Genomic DNA, 23455 nt, shown 5'->3' with positions numbered 1-23455 from the left:
CAGTTTCTGATTGATTACATATTGATTTTTCATTTGTTGGTTAAAGGCCATTAGCAACAACTATTAATTGCACAGAGAAAGCTCTGAGTAATTAGTGGTACACTGGGATTTCTGAAATTAGTCAGAACCACAGTTAGAAAGAGCAGTCTCTGTTCTGTGGAAGCCTCCACACTAACATTCCTTCTCTTGTTATAGAAATCCCTGGCATTGGGCTAGAGGAATGGCTTAGTGGTTAAGGCATTTGCCTGCAAAGCCAAAGGACTCAGGTTCAATTCCCCAGGACCCACATTAGTCAGATGCCCAAGGGGCACATGCTTCTGTAGTTCGTTTGCAGTGGCTGAAGGCCTGGGCATGTCCATTCTCTCTTTCTCTTGCTCCTTCTTTCTCTGTCAAATAAATAAACAAAAATATATAAATAATAAGTATTAAAGAAGAAGAAATCCCTGGCATTAATGAGTGACCAGCCCTCCATTTACATGTGTCAACTAATCAGCTCTGGGTATCAGCTTCCTATCAGCAATTGTGACCCCGTGCTGGCTAGATAACTGCTGAAACAGAATGACTTACCACAGTTTCTCCCAAAGTCCTTGAGGAACAAATCAGAGTCGCAGTTGTGCTTATTCATAAATTTGTTAAAATTGTATTGAGAAAATATTAATTTTCATGAAATTCTACTTCCATCTTCCAGTACAGGAAATGAGTGTTCAAGGGAATGTCTCATCTCAGTACACATGTTTCTCCTCTGTGAGTGACATGCTAAGGACATAGGAGTGCAGAAGATGAGTACCTAGGTGATTTACCAACTCATCTCAGACTTGGGCAGGGAAAAAAAAAATCTATTATTCCTTAAGACCTTGGTCTCATGTACTTTAAATCATTCAGCCAGCATGTCCTTGTACCAGCACTGCACATTTAAGACTCCACTTCTGGGCTGGAGAGATGGCTTAGTGGTTAAGCACTTGCCTGTGAAGCCTAAGGACCCCGGTTTGAGGCTTGATTCCCCAGGACCCACGTTAGCCAGATGCACAAGGGGGCGCATGCGTCTGGAGTTCATTTGCAGTGGCTAGAAGCCCTGGCGCTGTCTCTCTCTCTCTCTCTCTCTCTCTCTCTCTCTCTCTCTCTCTCTCTCTCTCCCTCCCTCTCTCTCTCTGTCTGTCACTCTCAAATAAATAAATAAAAATAAACAAAAAATTTAAGACTCCACTTCGGCTTCTCATTTTCATGATATGTAATTTGAGCAGGACATTAATGAAACAGTTCTGTATCTTTTTGTACATGTTCCTTTTTTTTTTTTTATGTCAGCTGAAGACTTTACCTTAAACATACTTTAATTCTGAATTAGGATTCTAATCTCAGCTGGCTATGTACATGTGGTACCTTACATGTATGTACCCCATAAAGTCAGGTGTAAATAGCACCCTGACTTGAGGAGGTGTGACTTGATGGAGAGAGGGTAGAGCTCTGGGGATCCTGCTTGTCCAGGTTTGTGCTCACTGCTTTTGGGCATGTGCTGGCTGCTGGTGGTGTCTCTGTGCCTGGATTTGTGAATGGGAGCCAGCTTCTTCCCCCACTGATGGAACTTCCCCTGGATTCTATAGGTTTTTAATAAATCCCTTCTTCCCATAAAACTGTGTTTTGTTGGATATTTGTTCCAGCATTGTGGAACTGACTACAATAGTACATCATACAAAAAAAAAATCATTAAGTAAAACATAAAAACTAAGAGGAATTAAGACATAGTCTTTCTTATTTTATTCTATGCACATCATACACCTAATACGTTTGTCTTCTAAAATTTCTCACATAAATATTAGAATATTAAAGGATTTGTGAGAGTATATAATTATGTGTGTGTGTGTGTGTGTGTGTGTGTGTGTGTGTGTGTGTGTGCGTGTGCACATGTGCACACATAGCAGGTCTTGCACTCCTGCAATTGAATACCCATCTGGCTTTAAAGATTTGGCTAGAGACCTAGGCCAGCAGGCTTTGCCAGCAAGTGCCTTTTACTACTGGGCCATGTTCCAGCTTCCTTTATTATATATTTTTATTTTTCCTTTATTTGCTTTTTTCATTAAAATTAATAGTGGTGTATATTTATGTGGTACAATGAGATGCTCGATATATTATGACAAAGATTTAATCCAATAAGGATTTAAGTTAATAAACACATCTGTTACTTCATCATTTCTGTTTCATGATAAGATGGTCAAAATATAACTTTAGCTACTTGCAATTAAATAATGCATTATTAACAGTGGTCATGATATATAGCACATGATCCGAAAATCTCATAATTTTTAGTGATCATTAAAACTAGTTTCTATAGTTTAAATGAAGTTTTGTATCCTTTGATGAATATTTTTCTAGTCTGTAGTAACCAAATTTCTACTCTGTTTCTATGATATTCACTTTTTTTGGGGGGGGTGTTGAGGTAGGGTCTCACTGTAGCTTAGGCTGATGTGGAATTCACTATGTTGTCTCAGGGTGGCCTCGAACTCATGGCGATCCTCCTATCTCTGTCTCCCAAGTTCTGGGATTAAAGGCATGTGCCACAACACCCAGCTATGACATTCATTTTTAAAGAACCAGTATATAAGTGGTATCATGCAGTCAGTCTGTGATCAACTTATCTATTTAGTATAATGTTTTTCAGATCTTCTCTATTTGTTACAAATGCCAAATTGCTATCACGTTATTTATTTATTTATTTATTTTATGAAGTAGGGTCTCATTCTAGCCTAGGCTGACCTGGAATTCACTATGGAGTCTCAGGGTGGCCACGAACTCATGGTGATCCTCCTACCTCTGCCTCCGAAGTGCTGGGATTAAAGGTGTGCGTCGCCACGCCCGACTTTCTATCACTTTAAATGCTGTGTGATATTCCATCGTGTACATGACATGTTTTCTATATCCAGTCAACATCGATGAGCACTTATTTTTCTTCGGTATCTTAGTTATTGTGAATAGTATTAAATGAACAAAATGGCAAAGTTATCTTTCTGGCTTGCTGATGTCAGGGGACCTTTGTACATTTTTAGTGACAATATAAATTAATATCATCATTTTGGAAAATACTATGGATTTTCTTTTTAAAAATAAAGATAGAATTACTGTATGATCCAGAAATTCCATTTCGGTGATTTTTCTTTTGCTTTCCTTTATTTCTCAAATTTCTAATTATGCATTTGTGTTTCCTTGGTTACACAGAGAAACAATTATAAATTATGAAGTTGTGCCTGTAACTCTCATGTGAAAGGGGAAAAAATAAACACTATGTGTAAAATTAGTAAAGGGAAGATTCTTAAAGTCTGGTTCAGTGGAGACAAAGTCGAGAAGGATTTTATTTTTTTTTTTGTTGGGGAGGAAAGAAGTTTATTAGGGGTGAACAGCATGGAAGAGTATGGAGTAACTGAAGCCAGTATGTGGGACTTCAGTTTCTCAAGAACAAAGAGCACTTCTTGCTTTTATATATTTCTGAGGGAGAGAGATGGTTTCATAAGTACCACATGACCTAGGTTATGTGCTAGGAGCCATGAGGGAAGGCCAGGCGATGCAGGACACATGACCCAGGCTCTGTCTTGTCCTGGGCTTGGAACAATTGAAGAAGGCCCTAATTAGGACCCAGACCCACAACTCAAGTGTCCTTAGAGTCCCTACCAATGGAGGACTTGGTCTTGCTCTCCTGCTTGGCCTTGGGCCTGAGGCAGCAGGGCCTCGAAAAGTCACCATGTCTGTGCACTGAACAGTCTGCACCCAGCATACAGGAGTTACTTTGCGGCAAATGAAATACCTTTCTGAATTACCTTCAAAAGGCATTGCAGAAAATCACTGTGACCTTGGAAGTATGCCCCCAAGAGTGAGTTTAAAGCTACTACAGGGACAATTGTACTGATTTTCCGTAAGAACGAAAATAGAAAACATCACAAACCACAAGCCAAAACCCAGAACAGGTCCAAGAACACCTGCCAATTTCTGCAGCGCAGGGAATCTCAGAAGAGCAGAATCACAGCTTCTCAGCACAGGAATCATTCATCTTATCCCTCTGACCCTGACTCTGTGTTCACCAGGCAAACAACTTTCTGGTTGTAACTTGGCTTTTATGTGAAGTTGAGAGTGGGACCCATGATATTCCTAATTTGACTATAATGGAGACCTGATGGAACTCTCTGTTGGTTTTACTTGTGTTTGTTTATCTCTGAGAGGAAAAGATCAGATTAAAACTTCAGATCTGGAAGATGGTGAATTAGCCTAGCTAACATTCCTTGGGACCCTCATTAGTGACCTGATCACTTTATTTTACAGTAGTGAATCCTCTTCCAGCGTTCCTGGCCTCAGCCTCAAACATAAACTGGAACTTTATAACATGTGTGCTTTTGTATCAGTGGTGCCATTTAGACTGCTTCTCAGACTTTTACAATAGAAGTTCAAGTGCAAGTGCAATAATTCTTCATTGATGGGTCATCATTAAAAGTTTTTTTTTTTTTTGTAAGATCTTGACCAAAAAAAATTCTCTATTCATTGAAACTAACACAACTTACTGAGATTTATTTATTAATTAAGTTTTTTATTTTTTTTATTTTTTTTAAGTAGGATCTCATTCTAGCCCAGGCTGACCTGGAACCACTCTGTAGCCAGGCTGGCCTTGAACTCATGGTAATCTTTCTATCTTTTAATGTGCCACGATGTCTGGCCTTTTGATTTATTTTATTCATACTTGTATTTACTTATTTTAGAGAGACAGAAAAAAATGCGGTGTAGCAGGGCCTTTTGCAAATGCAAGTTACTTCTCATGTGTGCACTATTTTGTGCATCTGACACATGGGTACTGGGGAATCGAACATGAAGTGGCAGGCTTTATAAATATATTTAAAAAATATATTGCTTACTTATTTATGTTTAATTAGGTAGAAACTTTGAAAGAACACATGATGTATTGGTTCTCTCATTTCCCTTGTTCCTGACCCACTCCACTGAGGGTCCTCCTCAGTGGGATTGCTGGTATTCACCCTGTAGTTGTGGGTTTTGAGTTGTGAAAGCAGCAGTCAGTCTTGGTGGTGGGGGGCAATGCCTGTGGATATTCCCTCCCACCCTGTGGCTCTTACACTGTTTCCCCAAGTAAGCAAAATTCTCGAGCCTTTAGTGAATGTGTTTTAAGTCTACTTTAGTGTTGAGCCTTCAGCAGTTTCTGAATTTCTGCTTGGGTGTGCTTTGAGTATCCCCAGTGTCTGTCTCCATCACCCTGGCACAGATTGTCAGGTTGGGCACTGAAGCCCCACTCTTGTTCATCCCTCTAATTCCCCTGTAGTTTCACCTGGGCCCTAGCTTAGGTGGGGGGTTGTTTCATTTCTTAACAGGGAGTCTGCTGTCTTTTCCTGTCTTGTTGATAGATTTTTGGCTGTCCTCAGTTCTTTCTACCTTATGAAAAAGAATGGATTTTCCAACACAGAGCGAGGCCCAGCATAGCTTAAAAAGTATACACATTGTTAATTTAGAGATATTTTGATGGGTATAGCCTCTCTTTTGGCCAAAAACTAGTGGACCTTCTCGTTGGAGTCCATAATCTTGGTCTCCATAGGATTCTGACGTGGCTCCAGTTCCAGCTTTCCTTGCCACTGAGCAGATCTCTTAGCCAATGAGACAGCTATTGGTTTCCTACCTTTGCTAGGTGCCACTATTATATTATTACACTATTACTTATCAGGCTGGTTGCTTTTATATAGCAATTTCTCATGATAGGACACAATAGCTCCTGACCATTTTCCCCTAGCAGCTCATGTACTGCTTTCCAGCACTCATAGGGCACACCATCTGTGAACTGGCTTCTTTCAAGATTCAGCCAGAAATCTCCATGTTCTGTGTCTGTAGCATGTGGTATATTCAGCAATAGGGTCTTACCTTTTACCCCAGGCAGGTAATCAATCAAGTGCTTGACAAGTGCCTGTCTTGTTTGGGGGACCACATAGGTCTCTCTAACCAACTGCCCAATGTGGGTTGTAACCAATTTCTTGTATTTGGAGTTACAAACCAGAGCCAAATATTTTATGGTTATTGATAAGCCATGTCCTCATCCCCTGACTGGGATTTAATTGTACAATTTTCTCTGAATCAAAAATCTCTGCAGAGGGCAGGAGATATAGCTTAGCAGTTGAGACAATTGAATGCAAAGCCAAAGGACCCAGGTTCCATTCCCCAGGACCCATGTAAGCTATACAAACAAGATATCACATGCATCAGTATTTTTCAGAGGCTGAAGACCCAGGTACACTCTCTCTTTCTCTCTCTGCCTTTCTCTCTCTCTCTCAAAAAAAAAATAAAAAAATAAATAAAAATCAAATACATATTTTTAAATCTAAAATATTTTTTAAAAACTCCTCAGAATATCTGCAATATGTAACAATACCATTAAAAAATACAAAATAATAATAGAATATTATATATATGTGTGTGTATTTCATATCATATACTATTAACATATATGTTATATTTATAAAATGTGCATAAATATAAGTCAAAAATATTTCTATATCCCCCAAGTTTTATGTGATAATTATTAGTACTGCTAAATAATGTAATTCTTTACCCAGATCTTTCCAAGATCCAAGGAGTATGTCTGTCACTCACACAGAAATGGTAATTATATATACGATTATATAACTATACTGTGAGTAGATATGAAGCAGATCCCAAAGTGGAGAAACACACAGATTTGAAGGGAATATTACTGGGTGATTTTTGGTGAGAATACATGTTAATTGAGGGGAACAGTGCTAGGGAGGATGGAGAAGGTTAGAATCTCAGAGAAGAATTTGAATATTAAAACCCTAGTGCTAACTGTTTAGCTGTTTGAACACTGAGAAGCTATAGAAGGACTGGGGCATGTCCACATTTGTTCAAAGAGCTAAGCTGTCCAGAAGATGAAATGTCATCTTGGATCAATAGGAAACTAGTACACATGTAAACCAGATGCATAAGGTGGCACATGTGTCTGGAGTTCCTTTGCAGTGGCTAGAGGCCCTGGCATGCCCATTCTCTCTCTGTTTCTTTCTCTGACTCTCTCCAAGTAAATAAATAAATAAAATGTTTTAAAAATTAAAAACGGGGCTGGAGAGATGGCTTAATGGTTAATTGCTTGCCTGTGAAGCCTAAGGACCCTGGTTCAAGGCTCGATTCCCCAGAACCCACTTTAGCCAGATGCACAAGGGGGCGCAAGTGTCTGGAGTTCGTTTGCAGTGGCTGGAGGCCCTGGTGTGCCCACTCTCCGCTCTCTCTCTCTCTCTCTCTCTCTCTCAAATAAATAAATAAAAATAAAAACAAAAAAAATAAAAAAGTTAAAAATGTTTTATGCAACAGTAGAATCAGATGTTAATGAAGAGCAAGATGTTACAATAGCATTCTAGAAGGGTATTTTGCTTGGAAATACCTATAGTAATAAAATCTACTTTGTGGATTCTGCATTATCAGAAAACCATATAAAGTTATTTTATATGCATAACGGAATAAACACGAAGCACAAAACCATGAAGAATCTTAGCTGTTTGTAATTTGAAGCTCCTCTCTCTCTGTCTCACTTTCATCATTTGACTTTTGGATGGTTCTGAGAATAATTCGTTGACAGGCATGAATTCAGAAAAGGACAAAATGGTTATAAACAAGTTAAACATTCAGCAAATGGTCTTGTAAGTTCTGTGAATCTGTCAAATGGCTGAACTTTCTTTCTCTCTGATTTCAGGTTATATTTAAAGGGTCACACTGGGACAGCAGGAAAACAGAGCAGCCTGATCTTACACGGTGCTGATTTCAGCACTAAGGACGCTGATAATGACAACTGTATGTGCAAATGTGCCCTCATGCTAACAGGAGGTAAGTCCTTGGGGACCATTCTCTAAGCTGTGTTTCATTGGCTTGAGGCTTGGGGTTTCTTATCTCTGAGGAAAGGGTATGATCTTATGGTCAGGAAACCTAACAGCAAGTCCCTAGAGATCATTTTGTTCCTATGCAAGACATTGCTAGCATACTTAAAGGTTTGCCTTCTTCCTCCTTCATCTATAGTGGTAAGGGACTAAGCTTCATTTTGAATAAATTCTTAATCCAGTTGAAGTTATTTTTATTATTTTTATTCCTCCTTAACAAAAACATCAAGATGCCTGTAGTGTAAAAAGCAACAATTTAGGAATACTATTTATAAAACACCTTACTTCTTACAAAGTGCTGTGTAGTTGTGCAATAGAGTTTATTGATCATTTTGTTCACATAGAATAAGAAAATGAGAGATGTGATTAAGCAAGGTTACTCAAAAACACTAATTATATAAGGTCTTTGTAACATTATTTTGCCTCATATAGAGTACAACAATAATATTGTATTCCCATATAAGAATATTAGTCCTTTTTATGACTTTTTAATATTTTTTCAGCCTTCAATTTTGAGCCAGAATACTTATAATGTGTCTATAACACTTAGTAATCACTGTTTTTAATTCCTTCATATTTCAAAACTGATAAACTAAAGCCAGAATCTCAATCTCAGTCTTGGGTAGGCAGTGGACCTACCAAGACTCAAACTACATAACTTTACATATGGTATTGAGTTTTATATATCCCCCTATTATAGCAGTTTGTACTGTTTTTTTTTTTCTCTATAGGAATGACATAAACTTTGCATGTTAAAATGTAGTCATGAATTTTGTACATACTAAGTCATTGACTTAAAGCACAAAAAATTCTAGTTAATTATCAGCATACGTCGTATGGGAAATTATGGGAAATTGACACATGACTGACTGATGTTTAGAAAACATAGAATTGCAAATCAATGATGTACGTCATGAGCAGAGTAGGTTCCATCAGAAAAGGAGTTAGCCACAAACAAACAAACAAAAAACGTGCAGCTTGCTTCATTTTGGAATTTACTTCACTTGATCTATACTTTTTCATGACAATTACTAAAATGCATATTTATCTCTTGAAAGGATGTGTAAAGAAGCTTCTAGTTCCACTTTTCTCCTCTGATTTTTTTTTTTTTTTTGGCTTTTTTGAGATAGGGTTTCACTCTAGCCCAGGCTGATCTGGAACTCACTCTGTATTCTCAGGGTGGCCTTGAACTCACGTTGATCCTCCTACATCTGCCTCCCATTCTCCTCTGAGTTTTAATGTTGGTTTATTAGTGGAAGAGCAACACACCACCATCTAGAACAAAATCATGAAGTAAGGATGAAAATTTTGGAAATATAATAGTTTCATTTTACTACATGATTCTTGCATATCACTATATATTACTGCAAATGAAGTACAATCTTCCTTAAACTTCAAAAACTTTGTGAGAACAATGGCGAGTGAATTCCAAAACGAGTCAGTTATACTCACCATTTTAGTGTAGTTATTGTGATCCATAGGATCTCAGTGGAAAATACGGCCCATACTGAATGAATACATCCCTTGTAACCCTTAAAATTGCTTTCAAATCTTAAATCCAGTAAAATTCACCTTTAGGAAGACATTTTTCTCCTCCATTACCAGAGCATAGAAGAGTATTGAAACTTTCAAGGAATTTTTCCTCCTTATGCCTAGCCACCTCCCTTACTAGGACTATCAGATCACAGCTTACTGACATCCATTCAACCCAAACTATATGGACATCATGTCTATATGAGACCAACCTCAGTATTGAAAAAGACAAACTGTTATGAACCTACCTCTATCATATTCTTCCATTTCAGTTTTGAATATATCATTTGGGTTTTATATTCAGCCTCATCAAATACTTATAAGTCCTCTATAGTAAATTCTATGAGCCATACCCATAAAAAACTGTTATAAAGCTAGGAAAAAAAATTAACAATACGGTACCAATGGGTACCTCTTTTGTTACTTCTCTGCCCCTATAAATGAACTTATCAGTTATGAAATTATGCAATGATAAAAGAACTTAGATTTTCCAATTTGTTTCATTTATTTATTTATTTTTGAGAGCGAATGGGCATACCAGGACCTCTAGCCACTGCAAACAAACTCCAGACACATGTGTCACCTTGTGCATCTGGCATCCATGGGTACTGAGGAATGGAATCTAGGTCCTTTGTCTTCACATGCAGTCACCTGAACCACTAAGCAATCTCTCCAGCCTTATTTCCTTTTTTAATATTGAAATACATTACATCTTCTCCGTGTCTATTTTTCTTACAAAATAAATGTATGAAAGATCAAGAGCCAAGTCTTTAAAATGTGTCCTTAGAAGAGAATTACAGTATGTTCACATTCCTGTCAAAATAATAATGAAACTAGGGAGCAAAGCAGAGAGGAATCCATATCTTGGTGGTCGAGAAAACACCATTGCTCAGATTTATGATTTTATTTCAGCTTCACATGATTAAACTTGGTCATGTTCTTTCATCCATGTTCATTCTTGGAGTTGTTTCTTACCCGTTAATAAATACATATGTTGTGGGGGGGAGAAAAGTTCCACTTATTGCTTAAACTGGAATAGTCTAAGTAAATGTGTTTTTGTAATAAACACCATTACCCTATCAAATATCCCTTTGAAGGAATCCAGGTCTTGTAAAGCCATTCACTCTGAGAAACTAAAATGTGGGATTGAGATAGCTGGGAGCTGGAAAACATAAGCACGAATGTCAATGACAGTTCAAGTAACTGGAGCGTCACGTGGAACTGTGTCCTCTGCATCTACTCCCACCACCACTATTTATTTTACATGATTTTTCCCTTAGAATCATTTTCATTGTCTAATGATTTTTCCTTTCTTTTTAAAAGACTTGTTTGAGCTTATTCTTATTTAATAGTCTGTTAAACAGCAATACTTCATACACTTGAAATTAATAACACATAGTGCTTTGGAACCATTTTTTTTCTGAAAAAAATAGAGAGCAAACTAAGATCATTGCCCATAAATATTTCAGCTTTGTTCAAGTACATGAGGGGTTTTAGTTAAAGATGTGGTAGCATTGTTACTCTTATCTGTTAAGGAATGAAAAGATAGACTTTAATTTAATGAATTTTAAATGAGTATCTATTAAAATGGCCAACTACTATTAGACAAATAAACTCATATATTAGAATTTATATCTACACAGAGAGCTTGTCAACAAAAAGCTTACATAACTAGCTGGGCTTGGTGGTGCACGCCTTTGATCCTAGCACGCAAGAAGCAGAGGTAGGAGGATTGCCATGAGTTTGAGGCCAACTTGGGACTACATAGTGAATTCCAGAGAAGCCTGGGCTAGAGTGAGATCTTACCCCAAAATAAAACAAAAAGTTACATATTAAGTAACATAATTTTGAAATATAACTTTCTTATGGAAAAATATAACATGATAATTTTTTCAAGGAGGAAGGAGGAGATTTGAGATAGAATACCCGGGAATCAGAAAATAGGATGAGTTGCTGTGGAAGGTTGTACATTTATAGATATGGATGTCTGCAAGGAAAGAATAGAATACTTTTGAGTTTAGTCATATTCCCACATGCAGTGTGGGTCTAGTAAAGAGCATATGTCAAGATAGTTTTCTCAGGTTCTATGACTCTTATTCCATGTAGTCATAATGGGTAATAGTAGGGAAAAACAAATGATTTTTTTTTAACCAAATGGTGGTAATCCCTGATATTCAGGGGGTGATATGTGAAATGAAGAAGCTTCATACATTTATGTCATCAGAAATAGATTCCATACCATTTTATATCCTTTTCCCAAGGGTCTACATCCTTTTCCCTACCTTACCGGACATCCAGCAGTCCTTTCATCTGACTTAAATATTGAATAGCTTTTACGTCTCATTGCATACTTTATTACAACCAGGGCATATATTTTAAGGTCAAAATTGCCACACAGATTTTCTGCAGAAATACTTTCTTACTCAACCTTTCAGTAGAGATGATTTAACAGCATATACTTATGAGCCAGAAATATCTGTGTTATATGATTGCCATTGACCTTAGGAAAATGTGTCAGTTCTCTTTACATCTCTCTCTCTTTATAAAGGATATCATAGCCAAACTATATTTCTGTAGTGGGAGAGACATATTGAAGTGATTGAAGGAGATACTTCCTTAACCTCTCAAAACACTTCTGCACCCTCTTATTGTCAAAGGAAAACATCATTTTCATTAAGTTAAACACTTTTAGCTACTATTTAACATGAAGAATAGAAAGTTGTTATTTCACTCGGTTTATACTTTGTTTGGTATAGATTTTTTGTATGTAAAATAGATATGTAAAAAAAAAAAAAACCTCACATTCTAAAATTGGGTTGATGAAAAACTCCTAGATTTTCATATTCAAGTGAACTTATGCCAAACTAAAACATGGTCTTTGGTAATAAATTAAGATTCTTCAAAATAAGTTTTTAAATATCTGTTTAAGTCATGTTTCCTAAGTTATATTTTTATCACTGTAGAAATGATTATGTCTAAAGGACTGAAATAAAATACAACTATTAAAAGTTACTAGCAAAAATAAGCAAACAAAATGATTTTCTTTAGCATCCCTTTCTTTTAGTTTCCTTTCAATGCAATTTCCATACCCCATGTATGATATAAAATCTATGTGAAAAGTGATCTAACCTTCCTCAGAAAGAATCTGTAGCAGTTAACGCTTTGATCTGTTTTCCCATACATAAACCATTGTCATCTGACAGAAAAGACTTTTTCCTAAAGCTAACAAAGGCTAGTTTTTAGTTCCATCCTAAAAGAGGGAATAAAGCCATACACATAAACTTTTGAGTATGCCCTAGGCTTGCCAGACATAACAGAAGAGTTGATAAATGCTTGCCTTGCCAACTGTATAATCCTGACAAGGACAAATGAAAGAAATGACCACTTCTTCAGCTATTGAATTATGTTGAAATGACAAGATCTTTGGGAAAATATACTCCACTTAGTACTTTTAATAAGTCAGGAAGTACATAAAAAGCCTTATGAGATGATGGACAGTCACTAACTTTTAAATAATAATGTTTGGGGAAAAAATCCTTATGGCTAACTTGGGATTGATTTTATAAAATCTGCATTACATTGCTTTCAAAGATAAAAATGTATTTATCTGTGATAGAGAAAGAGAGAATGGGTGCCTCAGGGCCTCCAGCCACTGTAAAGGAACTGCAGATACATGCACCACCTTATGTACCTGGCTTATGTGGGTACTGGGGATATGAACCTGGGTCCTTAAGGTTTATAGGCAATTGTCTTAACCTCTAGGCCATCTCTCCAGCTCACATTGTTTTAATTTCAGCTCAACTTCTATATTTATTACACAATTAGGCACACCCGTACCATTAAAACATACGTTCCTGGAATGCAACATCTTTGTGCTATCTGCCTCTGTATCTCAAGTTCCCGGCACAGTTTGCAAAACACAGGTTATGTTCAGTACATACTGACTCATTGAATGGATATGTTACCAGCACTATTTAATGCACATAGAACACCCACAAGTGATCCTTTTGAGAAAAAAAAAAAACCATAAACATAGGAATACACTTTTGGTATGAACTGCAATTTAAAATATGCAATTTTAGGTGGTTACTAATGTATACACACATAGAACAAAAGGACGAGTAAGTATCATGATCAAGATGAGCTTTGAAAAATCACTAACCCCCAGAAAACCTAACTCCAGAATTATAAAAGTTTTAATTTTAGACTCCCAACTTTCAAATAAACCCAATCTTCCCAAGTACAAAGTTTAGGGTTATATTTTTCCCCCTAAGGTCATAGTTTCTTTATTACATAAAGAACAAAGAGATTAGAGAATACCTTTCCCAAGGTTGGGAAAAGATGAATTAGAACTGATTTGCCTGTGGCATCAAACCAAAGCCACAGGTTATTAATCGATAGTGGATGAGAAATAATCAAATAATCAACATTTTTTAGATTAGACTCTATAGTATAATGAATGCTTAGTGAGATTTTTTGTATAGCAGACATTTTTGTGTTCTCCTAAATGACATATATTTCCTAACTTAAATGAAGCTTCCAAAAGCCCTTTGAGATAAGGGATATAGGAATCATAACCATTCTATTCACATAACTGAGAAATGGAAAAGCAAGATGCTTTGCCTATGTTCACAGAATGTGTGTCACAAGTTCCATCTGACCACATGTACACTACCCCCAGACAATTCTATAGATCCTACTGCCTCTATCGGGGGAGCAGCATTTGGAGAGAATGACCGAGCTGTACTTACTGATGGCAACATATTTTTCACAGGCGTTTCCTCACTTCAACGTGGTTAAAAGTGAAATGGAGTCAAAGATGAAAAACAACAGTAAGAGTATACCTAGCTTTAAAGAAGCTTTAAAATGAAGTCAGTATTACTTGGCCAGGATAAACACTGTATCATTTTTAGAGCAAAAAATAAAGGAAGAAAAAGCACATGTACACAAGGCCTCTCTCTCTCTCTCTCTCTCTCTCTCTCTCTCTCTCTCTCACACACACACACACACACACACACACACACACACCTTGACATGAAAGAGAGAAAACAGGAGATGAGAGAAGGAACACAGACTTCTGGAGGGGTTCTTTGCTATGTATGTCCAGCATACGTGTTCCTTGGGGCTAACTGCCCAGAGTCAACTCAGTAGAACAAACCCAGCAGGTGACCTTTCCTTTATGATCTCTGTCATGGCAACAGCACCCACCGATTTCAGTCAGCCTTGCTCCTGGTGATGAGAAACTAAAATACTTTTGGCACACATTCTTTGGCACATTGCTGATTAGAGTGCATGCATTCAAAATTCATTTTCAATGAATGAAAGAAATCCATAGATATATCTTTTCACCATGCTATACTTTTTGCCTTAGAAAAGAAGTATTTGGGTACATTTTGTTTAATGATCAGAGGATGTTGAGAGTTAGGTTTCCTGACTTTCAAATAAATTTGATCTTCCTGAGTACAAAGTTTAGAATCCAATTCCTATTATCTGGGCAGCATTTCATTTATTAGTGATAAAATGTGAATTTTCTGCTTCAAAGATAAAAGGTTCAAATAATTTTTAAAGGCCTGGGAAGCTTGAGATGGTTATTGCAACACTAAATTTTAATGAGTTAAGTGTAAATGAATTAGAAACATGCATCTCAGATTTCTTATTAAAATATACATGAGGTTACAGGTTATAGACAAAAATGCTTGGCAACGCACATGTGAGCAGTTGCCAGCGTTCAAACACTTGAGACATTTTACCAGTTCTCCCAACAGCACAGGGACACTTCCTTCCTCTGCCCCGTACTCCGTCGCAGCTCTCTTCAGTCCCCAGTGCCTTTCCCAGTTCACTCCTCCAGCGTATTTCTTAGTTGAGATTCCCAGGAACACAGGACAAAGTATAAATTGATATTTTACCAAGATTGCCAAAGATAAACAATTTAGGAACTGCCTATCTTGTTGGAGAGGAACTGCAATCCTAGCCTATATGTGCATGCAGAACATCTTTATATCATGCAAACTCCAAATGTGCATGGGTAGCATCAAATACTGACAACTTTACCAGTAGCTGATAACTTTTTGTGTGCCTTATATAAGTATGCTTTAAACCAGCAGGATTCATGTTTAAATGACCTATCCATGCTATTAATTTTTGTACAATGGCAAAAGGTAGAAAAAACAGGCTAGAGAGATGGCTTAGTGGTTAAGACGCTTGACTATGAAGACTAAGAACCCAGGTTCAGTTCCAAAGGACCCACATAAGCCAGATGCACAAGGTAGCATGTGTGTCTGGAGTTCGTTTGCTGTGGCTGGAGGACCCATTCTCTCTATCTGCGTCTTTCTCTTTGTCTTTTAAATAAATAAATAAATAAACAAAATATGTTTTAAAATAAGAATAAAATGTAGAAAGTGCTATGTAAAATATGTGAAAAAAGAAATTCCTTTACTTAGTTTATTTTATTTAATGTATCAGAACAAAAAACCTTACTGCATAACTACAATTCTATCTGCTATCTCTGCTATCATGAAGTTTATAATAATTTAAAATGGAACTAAAATTATCATGAGGAACATTTGCCATTTTATTTTCTGCCATACTCATTTTCTTTGTTATCATCAATTGCCCTCTGATGGATAGCACTCTGTGTGGCCCATTGGTCTAAAGAGAAAGGGATAATGGAACATTCAATCTTTGATTTTTTTCATAAAATCAAGACAAAACCTTGATAAATAAGTCATTACTATTACATTAACAAACTGATGTTTTTATAATGTATACATGAATTGTACTTACTGACATATTAGCAATTTTAATATTTCTCTAATAGGCCCACCCATGAAAGTACCAAAAGTGGCTGGCGCCAATGAATTTTTCTTCATTATTGTACATTAGGGTAGGGAAAAATGGTTTATTTTTGTACCTTCCCTAGAACTTTCCACTGCACTTCTGACTTACACTGAGTATATAGCATATCATCATTAGTGCATAGTTATTTTGATCCTAACTATGCTATGAATGTGCTGTGTTATTCAGACATTATAATCCATGTTTGATGAATGTGAACTTGGAAAAGATATTTAATTTCTCTGAGTACTAATGACTTCATTATGGTTCTTGTCATGTCCTGTCAAGCTACTTAGAAGATAAACTGAGAGAATGCATATAAGTAATCTCACATAGTTCCTGAAACAGTTCTGTACTGTAATGTCAAATATTATCATTTTCTTTTTTAAAAAAAATATATTTTAGCCAGGCGTGGTGGCACACGCCTTTAATCCCAGCACTTGGGAGGCAGAGGTAGGAGGATCGCCATGAGTTCGAGGCCACCCTGAGACTACAGAGTTAATTCCAGGTCAGCCTGGACCAGAGTGAGACCCTACCTCAAAAAACTAAAATAATAATAATAATTATATATATATATATATAATTATATATAATATAATATATATATATGTGTGTGTGTGTGTATGTAATTTATTCATTTATTTGAGAGAGAGAAAGAGGCAGAGAATAAGAGAGACAGAGAAAGAAAGAGGGAGAATAGGCATTCCAGGGCCTCCAGCAACTGCAAACAAACTCCAGATGTATGTGCCCCCTTGTGCATCTGGCATACGTGGGTCCTGGGGAGTCGAACCAGGATCCTTTGGCTTTGCAGGCAAATGCCATAACCATCCATAGCCATCTCTCCAGCCCCATTTTTTTTCTTTTTTTAATATTTGCTTTTAAGTAAACATTCATTTAATTATTTATTTGAAAGAGAGAGAGATAATGCGTGAACCAGGGCCTCTCAACTGCACATGAACTCTAGATGTATGTATTGCCATGTGCATCTGGCCTACATGTGTTCTGGGGAATCAAATCTGGATTATTAGACTTCACAAGCAAGTGCTTTGACTGCTAAACCATCTCTCCAGTCCATCATTTTCCTTATTGCCTAGGAGTAATGAAGTCAATATTAATCTAGGTCTTCAAACTTCCAGTCTACCTCTCTCTAGGACCCTTACTCTACTGTTCACAAGAAAATTTCTAAATGTATCATAAAACATCCCTGTTTCCCCTCCTGTTTATTTTCTCCACCCTCTTACCCGCTGGCACTCCAGTGAGCCCTAATCCTGGCAGACACTTCCTTCTGTCCTTCCAGAGTGCATACCATATTTAGAAATGCTTTCTGTCTATTAATTCATGCCAGTCCTTGGGGACACAGTGAAAAGCATACATGAGTAAATTTCGCAGCTCTACAGGCAGTTAGATCCTTCTGCCCTTTTATTTCCACAATCTTGTCTAAAATCTTTATTATTTAATAGTTATCATCTGATTTTGAATAACTTTTCACTGATACAAATGCCTTGATGTTGGGAATGTTGTTTAAGTCAACTCTATCTGCTTTGTCTGTCCATGTATTGACATGAGTGAATTGATTCTAGACTCAGTTTTCCCCCTTCACATCTTGCTGGCACATATCTTCAGAATGACTTTGGCAGACCATATAGAATGCAGGCTCTGCACTTTGACTAAACATTTAACCTGGCAGATCTGGCTCCTCTGGTTAAATATTAGTTCCTATTCCCAGAGAATATCTGACTTGTTCACCTAATGGTAGAAAAGTAGTCTGGCTGAATTATAAGATTTTCCCATAAATGGTGCTCAACTTTCAAGGATGACTGTTTCTCCACCTAAATTCCCTGAGGATCTCCCTGTGTTCATTCACTGTGTGACAACAGTACCCAGATTCTGTTAGTTTCTCAGCACACTGACCCCTGTCTTCCTCATGACATTTGCATGTGTAACAGACGCCTTTATTCATCTCTAGCTGGCCACATCCTTCTCTGCCTCGCTCCTCATAAACTATCAATTTATTCACTGACTGTAAAAAGTTATTCTTGTTCTTCATGGCTCCATATTTTCTTCATGGCATTCTTTGGTTATGATTTACAGTAACTTTATTAGCTTACAGTTTTTCATCTGTTTTTTACATTGGAAGTAATTTCCATGAAGACAGAGACCACATCTGTCTTGTCAAGTAATGCATAGCAACACCTGAATGAAAACATAAAGACAAGGTGAATGCATGTAGCTTGGAGGTTATATATTGTGCTTTTTCACAAATATAGCTCTTTTAGTAAACTAGTTGTTACATAAGGAGAGACAGTGCATCAGTAGCTAAGTCTGTGGCCACTTGGCTATCATTTACGTAGAAAACTCAGTTAGGTGAAGTACTAAGTGTTTGAGATGGGCCAGCATGTGAACCATGACCTTCCAGTGCTCTTAGGATAACAAATAGGAGACTGGGTTATATTGTCCTCGGTTTGAAGTGACAGGTTCTCATGTTGACAGTGACCCAGAAGCAATGCTTTTTTTCAGTATTTCCAAAATGCCTTCCACACCACAAACATCATCTGTTTTACTCATTAGAAAAGACACACATGATCCTTTTATCTTATTTTTGTAAACACTGTTTGTCCTTTCTCCTACACTCATGCAAAGGCACCACAGGGTATAACCTTTAGCTTGCTGCTTGACTACTAGGCTGTTGTCTGTCTTTCCATATTTTTTTCAGGGATGCTGTGACTTTCTTCTTTTTAAAAAATATTTTATTTATTTATTTGCAAGGAAAGAGAGCGAGCGGGGGGGGTGGGGGAGAGACTATGAGAATGGGTGCACCAGGGCCTCCAGCCACTGCAAATTAATGCCAGATGCATGCACCACTCTGTGCATCCGGCTTTACATGGGTACTGGGGAAATGAACCTGGGTTGGTAGGCTTTGCAAGCCAGCACCTTATCTGCTGAGCTATCCGTCAAGGCCCCCTTTAAAAAAAAAGAAATTTTGTTGTGACTTTTTATAGGTCAAATAAGCAAAACACACATTTTACCATTAGTCAGTGAATGCAACTCAGGAAACCGTTTTGTGACATTTCACTGTTGTCCTTAAGCAGGGTAAATGTTTTTTCCTTCAGGGATCACAGGGTGTTGGAGGGACTGAGCCTGAATGATTGAATCATGAGAAAGAACAGTGCCTCAGGAATGACACAAAGAGGAGAAAATTTAGAACACACACACACGCACACATGCACACACACAAAGCTGATAATCATTTTAGAGCCTCCGTTTCATCCCTCACAGAAAGATTTCTGATTAAACAGACTCTTTAAAATCAGTTTCTTTGTGATGTTGTATATGACACATTTTCACTAGGTGTAATGAGCAAATGAATGAAGAACTAGTCTTAGGAAACATGGCACATGGCACTTTACTTTACAGCTCCTCTTTTTTTTTTTTTTTTTTTTTTTTTTTTTTTTTTTTTTGCCAAGAGCTTCCTGTTCCTGGTATGCTCTTTGCTTACAGTGTCAGATACGCCAGCTCTTAGAATCCATCAGGGTCCCGCTTACTGCTCTTTTAGTACAAATGGGTGATGGGCGCTTATTAAGCTTCTAGCATGACTTTTTATAAGTAGAGCATAGCAACTTCATCTTCCAAAATTGAAACAAATGAGAATTAGTTTTACTTTGCTTTTTTTCTAAAGTTTCTGCAAGATGATGCTTATATTACATTCAGACATCAGATGTACAGCCTTCCCTTTTTTAGTTATTCGTCCCTGAGGTGAAGTTCTGTAATTAAAGAGAGGTCGATTGTATCCAAATACAATATATGCTACAATGTCTCTGGCATAAATCTCTCCCTGAAGATTTCAATCGTGTTATATCAAGAGGAGAAAAATACTATGATTTATTCAAAACACTCAGACTTTATTGCATTAAGAAAATAAAACCAAGTTACTCAGTTGTGCATTTAGAGAGTTGTACCCACACAGCATTTCCTTACCATAACTTTTGATAAAATCTGAGCAATCACAGATGAAATGTTTCTAAATATGATCTGTATTATCACAGTTAATGAACACTTATTGTACTAATACACATCACAGAAGGTAGATAAATTAAAATTCAGTTTGAACATCACAACCATTGTAATATACAAGTAAGTTTGGAAGAAGATTAGAGGCTAGTTCTTAGGAAAATTATGAAACAGATATAGAATATCTTTCTCTCTTTGTCACTTACCTAAATTGCTGACCTTTTTTTACAGTATACAAGTCTTATTTCTGCTTCCTATGAGATGTTCAAGGTGAAATTCCCCTCATGGGTGGCTTCATTTTCCATGCCCTTCCTATTTGACACCCCCACCTGACTTAGATTTTATCTTAAAGCCTGTAGGCTTTCCATAGTTACAATGAGAAAGTGAGTCCCAAGGGAGTCACACCAAATATTGGTTTTCATGAATTTCTGTCTTTCTCATTATTCATAACATCGTAAATCAACGTCATTTGGAATCGTTTCACTATTTGGAAGATAGTGACTGAATGACTCCTATATGCAAATATACAGAATAACTGTGAACAAGTCTCCATCAACTTATGTCAGTAATTTCCAAATGTTTGGCTTGTAGTAGTTTCTTTTTCTTCTCCTTTTCATTATTAACTAATTTTTCAGGCTGGTGGTTTGATGCCTGTGGGCCATCCAATCTAAATGGAATGTTCTATCCTGCGGGACAAAATCATGGAAAACTGAATGGGATAAAGTGGCACTACTTCAAAGGACCCAGTTACTCCTTACGTTCCACAACTATGATGATCCGACCTTTGGACTTTTGAAAGTACCCGTGCCAGGGGTAATTATGAAAGCAAAACAGAAATCTGGACAAGTTATGAGATGAGAAACTATTTGAAAACTTGTAAAACCAGTGATATCATTTCCTTTGCAGCAACAGGTGATGGTTAAGGGATGGTGCCTAGGTTCTTGACCGTGGTTTCAGAACCTGTTGAGTCCGCGGGAGTCTGTCTACTGTTGCTGTGTTCACATGGCTTCACCACGGACAACGTCACTCACTGCCATGCTTTCAAAGAGAAGATACTTCTCAGCTGCTCCTTTGCTTCAAAGTACTTCTGGATTGCATTTTGCAGCTATGAAAGCCAGATGATAAATATGGCTTACTCCATGTAAAACCAAGTAACCTAAAGACAAAGAAGAATACACATGAAGGACTGAAAGAATGGGAACAGGCTTTCCAAGATCTTTTGGAGAGAAGTTTTGCAACAGTGAAATAGTGCTATCTCCACATGAAACTCCTAACGTATGTTATACTTATGTAGCTTTACAATTCTGATAAAAAGAACATACAGCATTGTCCTCTAAGATGGTTGAAAGAAATTGGACTTCAGAAACCTACTTCCAAAATCATACCATTTACTTGTTCTCAGCTAATGCATATTCAAAAGCAAGTTCCATCATGATGAATCACAATGCATAGAGAATAATCGTGTAAGGTGAAAACAAGCTCCAAGAATATGATTTTTATACAGATTTCAGAAAAAAGAAAACTTGGAATGGATATAACAGGTGAAAAATACGTTTCATTCTATAGCATTTGTTTACTTTAAAGTGGATTGACTGGTATACAAATACATTTTATAACCTGAGCAAAGCATGAATAATTTTAAAATATTATCAGGCTCTTAAGACAATATACATACACCAATATCCCATTGGTTTGTTACAGAAAAGTAGTATTTGAAGTTTACTGAGTTGGAGTAAAATCATGTAACTGGAGTGGTTCACTCTACAGTAACTTCCTGCATGTGTATACATATGTCGACTTCATTATTTTAGAAGTATTTTAAATCGTCAATACATTATCCAATTATTTCACACTAATTTAATTTTTGCTAATTAACTGAAACATACCAAATTCACCCTGTTCCTGTTTCTGTAGAAGATATACTTTGAAGTCTACATAAAATGAGTTATAAATATCATTGTACATAGCATGTTTATACCCACCCATATTAAATCTAATAGCTGCTTAATTGGGAATATTCAATGTTGTCCTTAATTCATGCATATAAATATGAGTGTTCAAAGACATCTGTGTTAATTAAATATATCTTCATGTTTTTTGCCTTCAGGCTCGGCTTCTTTAAGGAATTTCTTTTTTAAAAATTGTATTAGTGGAGAAAATTGTCGAAACTATATATGGGAAATACAAAAAAACATAGTTATTGGCTGAATATTCTGACTGCTAGTGTAATTGTTTAATTACAATATTTCTATGGCATAACCTAATGTAAGTGAAGTTTGGGGCAGAATTTTTGTGACAACTTAAAGTTCTTGCAGAATTTTATAAGTGCTTTTTGCATGTTCAAGGTTACAAAAGGGAACAGGTGTTTTTATATTCAAAACATGGCTTACTATGAAATAAGAAAATTGAAATAGATATCAGGTCTCCTTTATTATTAAGGAAAAGTATTTTCTTCATGGTACTAATAACAAAATGTGAGACTTGATAACTTGACCCATTATCATGCCTTATGGCTTTCTTCCATTTGGGAGAATAAAGCTATTCAAAGTATTTAAGAAAGTGTCCTTTAATGTTTACCATTAGTGTTTCTGTATAGTTGTGTATTTGCCTACAACACCTTTATGCCTTACCAGCAATACTTTCAGTATCACACAGGGTTTCTGCTACTAGTGGCTCTTCCATAGCACTGCTAAACCTCTCCTATACCAAGCCTTGTTTTCAAGAAAGAATGAGAGTTTTGTTTGTTGTGTTCCCACAAATTTTTTTTTAAACCAGCCTTGAGATAAGAAATACTATTTCCTAATCCTTTTTACAAAAAAATAAAATGAAATCGTGGAAAAAAGAAAGCATGATATTTACTGTTTTTTTTTTTTTTTTGTAATCTGGGTTTGAAAAACGAAATGAGATGTTTTCAGTTATTTATAATAAAGTGGTATATATGTTTTATGAGCCTAGTATATGCATTGTATGTGTATATGTATGTAGCAGTTTAACATTTATAACCTTTTCATTTAATTATTTCAGGATGAGATAATGAGGTTATTAGAAATTGGTCTTTAAAATTTTATATCAATAAAATTTGTGTGGTTTCTATGAAATTTTCTTTATATCAATCATATTATTTTATTTAAATATATTTGAAAATAATGTGTGTAACTTCATTTATTTTG

At 36.5% G+C, this 23455-nt stretch overlaps 1 protein-coding gene across 2 annotated transcripts in view; it reads left to right on the top strand.

Annotated features, from left to right (window-relative positions):
• Angpt1 (angiopoietin 1) overlaps positions 1–23114 on the top strand; it is a 255848-nt gene extending 232734 nt beyond the window's left edge. For both annotated transcript variants that reach the window (XM_045144118.1, XM_045144119.1), the window contains exons 8-9: positions 7730–7860; positions 20921–23114. In XM_045144118.1, coding sequence (XP_045000053.1) covers positions 7730–7860; positions 20921–21081 — 292 coding nt within the window. In that variant the 3' untranslated portion in view covers positions 21082–23114. The remainder of the gene's footprint in view (positions 1–7729; positions 7861–20920) is intronic.
• Positions 23115–23455: the final 341 nt, after the last annotated feature.

The sequence above is a fragment of the Jaculus jaculus genome, chromosome 2 (assembly GCF_020740685.1).
Source record: "Jaculus jaculus isolate mJacJac1 chromosome 2, mJacJac1.mat.Y.cur, whole genome shotgun sequence".
Lineage (NCBI taxonomy): Eukaryota > Metazoa > Chordata > Mammalia > Rodentia > Dipodidae > Jaculus > Jaculus jaculus.
This window is presented reverse-complemented; position numbering and strand designations above follow the sequence as displayed.